The sequence below is a fragment of the Capra hircus genome, chromosome 21, assembly GCF_001704415.2.
Source record: "Capra hircus breed San Clemente chromosome 21, ASM170441v1, whole genome shotgun sequence".
In the NCBI taxonomy this organism is placed as follows: Eukaryota; Metazoa; Chordata; class Mammalia; order Artiodactyla; family Bovidae; genus Capra; species Capra hircus.
This window is the reverse complement of record NC_030828.1, coordinates 67,856,256-67,862,255: the sequence shown is the minus strand read 5'-3', so window position 1 is coordinate 67,862,255 and position 6,000 is coordinate 67,856,256. Positions and strand designations below refer to the sequence as shown.

The window sequence follows — 6,000 nt, the reverse complement described above, 5'->3', positions numbered from 1 at the left end:
TGTACATGACCCCTACACAGAAAAGTACAAAACTCTCACGTAAGAAACCGGAGAAGATCTAAATGGATGGAGAGATATTCCCTGTTCATGGATTTGTTGTTCGGTTGCTCAGTCGGGTCTGACTCTTTGAGACCCCATGGGCTGCAGCACGCCAGGCCTCCCTGTCCTTCACCACCTCCTGGAGCTTGCTCAAACTCATGTCCATTGAATACATGATGCCATCCAACCATCTCATCCTCTGTCCTCCCCTTCTGCCTTAAAACTTTCCCAGCATCAGGGTCTTTTCTAATAAGTTAGCTCTTTGCATTAGGTGGCCAAAGTAGTGGAGCTTCAGCTTCAGCATCAATCCTTCCAGTGAGTATTCAGGACTGATTTCCTTTAGGATGAACTGGCTGGCTCTCCTTGCAGTCCAAGGGACTCTCAAGTTTTCTCCAATACCACAGTTCAAAAGCATCAATTCTTCAACGCTCAGCCTTCCTTATGGTCCAACTCTCACAACCATACATGACTACTGGGAAAACCACAGCCTTGACTAGATGGACCTTTGTCAGCAAAGTGATGTCTCTAACCTTGTCCGTGGATGGGAAGACTTAATATTGTTAAGATGTCAGCTATCTCCAACATGATCTACAGATTCAACACAATCCCAACCAAAATCCCAGCAAGTCATTATATGGAAAACTGACTTTAAAGTTTGAATTATTCTGTATGATAGAGGTGTATGGGACTACTCACTGCAATGCTGAATATTAGTGAGACTACTATTTTAGTGTCTGGTGTGAAAAGGCAGTCAATTATGAAAAAATCCATAAAATTCTATACCACAAAGTAGTTAAGAAGAATGAGGTAACTCTTTCTGTAGTGATCTAGGAATACAATCCACAATAAAAATTCAGTGAATAAATTAAGCCATAGATCAGAGTGTGCAACACACAGCCAGGTGTGAGAACAAACCGACCCGGGGCCTGCATGCACGGAGAGACAGCCTCTGGAAGGGAGCAGACGGTGTGTCTGGATTAGCTTTCTGTGGCTGCTACAAGTTACCGCAAACAGGGGGTTCAGGGGCAGGGGTTGGGGGGAGCTTGACACGGCAGAAACGGACGGTCTCCGGTTCTGGAGGCCGGGAGTCTGGGATCAAGGGGCCGGCAGGGCTTCACTCCTCCTAAAGCTCCCGGGGAGGGTCCCCCGCCGCCTCCAGTCTCTGGGGGCTCTGGGTGTGCCTTGTCAGCAGTCTGCCCCTCCATCTTCACGGCCTCTTTCCTCTGTGTCCTTTGTGCATCTCTTAAAAGGATGCTGGTTACTGGCTTCAGAGCCTACCCTAAATCCAGGCCAGTCTTCTCATCTCGAGACCTTTAATCAGACCTGCAAAGATTCTCTCCAGATAAAGTCACCTGACAGAGGCCCCAGGGGTTAAGATGTGGACACAAGAGTCTGCAGCCATCATCCACCCCACACGATGGTGTCCCGAGAACGCTCCTCCTCTGATTTTTCGAATCCAATCGCCTTCCCTGTGACCGCTGTGCTCTGGCACACATGCCCCAGCTGGCCACCTGCTCTCAGCACCAGTGTCCCCCTGGGTGAGAGTCCTTACCTGCAGTGGCCCGCCCCATGCCCCATGCAGCAGCCAGGGTGGTTGTTCTCAGCAAGCGTAGGTGTGACATCACTGCCCAAGCCCCTCTGAGAGCCCCCACCGCACTCAGAATGAAAGGCAAACTCGCCCCGTGGCCTCGGCTCCTGTCCAAGCGTCTTTGCCCCGCCTCCTGGCTTGCTCTCCAAATACCCCAAGCGTTTGATCCCTTCTCATCTCCTCTGCCCAGAATTCCTCCTCCCCGCGTGCCCTCAGGTCAGATCTCTATCCGCTCCCCCCTCACCATGAAGCTTTCCCTGACACTCATTTCGCTGCACCTGCCCTCCATCGCCAAGTCAGCAAACCAAAACCCACGGTCTGACCCTGGTTCATATAAGTAAAGCTTTGCTGGAACTCAGCCTTGCTGATTCATCGAAGCATCACCCGTGATTACTTCTAGGCGATGGCTGCAGAGCTGACGGGCAGCACAGACACCTCGTGGCCCCAGAGCCCAGGACTCTGACCACCGGGCCGGCCCCTTCCCGGGAGAGCGGCCTGCTGCGGCCCCCTCTGCTCCAGTCACCCACTCTCTGGGCGCTCACTGCTGCCCGCCTGGCTGTCCTTCCTGTCTCCACTCCCCAGGGTCAGCTTCATGAGGTCGTCAGAGGCCTGAGCAACAGCGCGTGCCTGACAAACCCCCACGGGAGGGCTGTGCAGACAGAGACCACGCCGCCTCTGGGGACAGCTCGGTGCTGGCGGGGAGAAGGCGGACTCTTCCTACCTGCCCTCTAATGCCCCTCCATCTCACACCACGGACATACGTGACTAAGAACATAGAAACTGTTCAAGGATACGTCAGCAGAGAATCATGCGCGTGAAGAGCATGGCAATTACCCTCTAAATCACAGTTACGTGGAAAGACACGCCGTCTATCACACTCCCTGTTTTCTTGTTCCTTCCAGAAAACACCATGTACAAAGCTGCTGTGATGAGGACCAATGACTGCTTCAACCAGCAACACAGACGCCCGGGTTGGGGCGGGAAAACGAGGTGCAGAAGGGTGGAAAGAGCCCCACCTCCACCTGTTAGCACAGCGAGCAGTTAGCCACTAAGGAGGAACGATGCAAAAACATGATTCACTCCATAAAATATTTACTAAGATGGAGGCGATTCCAGAAAAAAAAAGGTGAGAGTTAGAATTGTTTCGAGGGCCATTACCACAAAAATCTAAAAACTGGATTTTTTATTAATTTATTTGCTGCACTGGGTCTCGGTTGTGGATTGCAGGATCTCAGTTCCCTGCCCGGGGATCAAAGGCAGGCCCCTGCACTGAGGGCACAGTCTTCACCACTGGACCGCAGGGAAGTCCCCCCACCCCCTTCTTTTGTTTTTAACAGAAGCCTTTTGGTGCTACTTCATTTCTCAACCACTCACGGGACGGCTGCTCAAACGCTAACAAGCAGGAAGCACGCCAGCAGCCCAGGCCAGCTCGGCCGCCCCGCGCGCCTGCTCCGGTCACTCCCACCCGGCGGCAGGCAAACAGCAGGCAGCACCTCCTGCTCCTCGCGGAGGCGAGACCTGACCCTTACAGCTGAGGAAGCGCTCTCCCCGGAAACCTGCAGGGGGTGCTTTTGCTCAGAGCTGAGCAAGACTGCACGCCAGGGACACGGGACTGACGTGCTCAGGCGGTCGAGACACAGCCGCGCGGCCCGGCACACGCGCGTCTGCAGGCTTCCCGGCTACTGGCCCGGCTGACCCGCAGAGGCCCAGGGCAGTGCCAGCCAGGCCCCAGTTTACAGAAGTCCTCCCCGCGCCGAGTTCCTGGTCACGAGCCCACCGTCGGACCAAACCCGAGCGCTTCTCATGTTTTCTCACCGGCCGCAAGCGGTCTCCCTGGAAGCCCCGCTCAGGAAGACTGTCTCTCCTACCCAGCCCCTGGCCGGTCCAGACCTTCCCTCCAGCGGGTCACACCCGTGCGAGAACTCACTCAGATCCCGCTGGTTGCTGCGCTTACAGTGGCTCTGCTTTGCTGCTGAAACCCTGTCTTGTAAAAGTTATGGCGAACAGATGGGGAAACAATGGAAACAGGGACAGACTTTATTTCTGGGGCTCTAAAATCACTGCAGATGGTGACTGCAGCCATGAAATTAAAAGACGCTTGCTCCTTGGAAGGAAAGCTATGACCAACCTAGACAGCGTATTAAAGAGCAGAGACATTGTCAACAAAGGGACCTCTAGTCAACGCTATGGTTTTTCCAGTGGTCATGTATGGATGTGAGAGCTGGACTGTGAACAAGGCTGAGCTCCGGGAGCTGGTGATGCACAGGGAGGCCTGGAGCGCTGCAGTCCACGGGGTCGCGAAGAGTCAGACACGACTGAGCGACTGAACACTCCTTTATCAGTTTTAGAAATCTGGATTATTTTTTTTAAGAACAAGATATATTTTAATCTCCTCTGACTAAAAACTGCCAGAAACAAACTCGGTCTAATACTTTTATTAGATACACTAGTGACCAGGTGATCTCTCTCATTTCCAAAACGTGGACTAAGAATTGCAACTTAAGGAAAAACCTGATATACACAAAACGGAAGTATTTTTACCAAAAGTAGATATTTCCCCTCGAGGAAAAACCTTAGTAAAGACCACATGGTTTTGGAAAAGAACACCCAGCTTTCCTCTTGCGATCAGCTGGGAGCACTGGTCTCCCTGGGCCCAGGCATTTAAACCACGGCAACAAGGCAGAACCCACGCTGGACCCAGAACCTGACACCGAACACTACCTATGGATATCCACTTTAATAACAGAGCAAAAGAGAACCTTTTTCCAGATGAAGTCTTCCTTCAGAACAATTTTTCCCAAAATGTTTAATACAGTGATTTTCTGTTTCTAGAGAAGACCAGCCTTTTCCCAGCCCTGGGAACAGAAACACCTCCCTGCAGCCCCCACTGAGGAGGCGAGCGCCCGGCCGGAACGGCCCGCAGCGCAGCGCGCGGCTCGCAGGGGCGGGCGCCGGCCCTCTAGGAGCTGAGCACGATCAGCCTGTGGAGCTGGTACAGGAAGGTGTTCTTGCCCCTGCTGCTCTCCCGGTCCGCCTGCTCCATCACCAGCTTCGGATCAACCTGTCGGGGCAAAAGGGCCAGTCAGGCTCCGACACAGCGCTTTTCTAGACATAGAGTAAAACAAAGTTACACACACACACACAGACTTCTTGTGTGTGTGTGTGTATACAGAGAGGGCAGGAAGCACTCCTCCTATGTCCCAAGAATATTTACAGAATGCTTCTCTACTCTCACAGCACCAAATACTATACATCTGCTATGCCATCTTTCAATTCGTGTTAACAATACAGTAACCTTTACTCAGAAATCTCCCATGCATTCTTTTACGTAAATATGAACAGTAACTTCACAGAGGCATTAGAGCCTGTGTAAGTTTTCTGAAACCCATCAACCCCAGAATGGAACTCGGCTTCCTAAGTCTTGCTATTAGCTTCACACCCCCCATGGAGGCTGCGGGAGAGGCGGCCGGCACCCGCTCCGTGTCCCTCCCCGAGGGCAGACCTCGTGCGTGTGGCGGAGCAGCTCCAGTGATTGGTGCTCAGCACACTAACAGGGGACCCCGTCACGGAGCACGTGGGCAGCAGGAGCGCTGCAACAGAAGTAACCGTCGGACGTGGAGCAGAAAACACCATCTCCGGGGGCAGTGTCTCACTTCCCCTGCCACAGGGATAAGGACACTGTGCCCCAGCTGGCTTATTTATAAAGACAGCCTTGGCTCTAGGACTGCTGCTGTTCAACCACTAAGTCGTGTCCGACTCTTTGCGACCCCATGGACTGCAGCATGCAGGCTCCTCTGTCCTCCACCACCTCCCGGAGTCGGCTCAAAGTCACACCCGTTAAGTCAGCGACACCATCCAACCATCTCATCCTCTGCCGTCCCCTTCTCCCTCTGCCCTCCATCTTTCCCAGCGTCAGGGTCTTTTCCAACGAGTCAGTTCTTCAAATCAGAGAGAGGTTCAGCATCAGAGAGACTTCTTCAAAGTCTCAGAGAGAGGTTCAGCATCAGTCCTTCCAATAAACATTCAGGGTTGACTTCCTTCAGGATGGACTGGTTTGACCTCCTTGCAGTCCAACTACCTTCTCCAGCACAATTCAAAAGCAGCAATTCTTCAGCACTCAGACTTAAGTCTCACATCCATACACGACTCCTGGAAAAACCATAGCTTTGACTAGATGGACCTTTGCTGTCAAAGTGTTATCTCTGCTTTTTAATAACCTGTCTAGGTTTGTCATAGCTTTTCTTCCAAGGAGCAAGTGTCTTTTAATGTCATGGGTGCAGTCACCATCTGCAGTGATTTGGGAGCCCAAGAAAATAAAGTCTCTCCCTGTTTTCATTTTTCCTCCATCTATTGGCCATGAAGTGTTGGGACCA

At 52.5% G+C, this 6,000-nt stretch overlaps 1 protein-coding gene across 1 annotated transcript in view; it reads right to left on the bottom strand.

Moving 5' to 3' along the window:
* Nucleotides 3,969-6,000, bottom strand: part of TDRD9 (tudor domain containing 9) — an 89,317-nt gene continuing 87,285 nt past the window's right edge. The window contains exon 35 of the mRNA XM_018065936.1: nt 3,969-4,688. Coding sequence (XP_017921425.1) covers nt 4,587-4,688 — 102 coding nt within the window. The 3' untranslated portion in view covers nt 3,969-4,586. The remainder of the gene's footprint in view (nt 4,689-6,000) is intronic.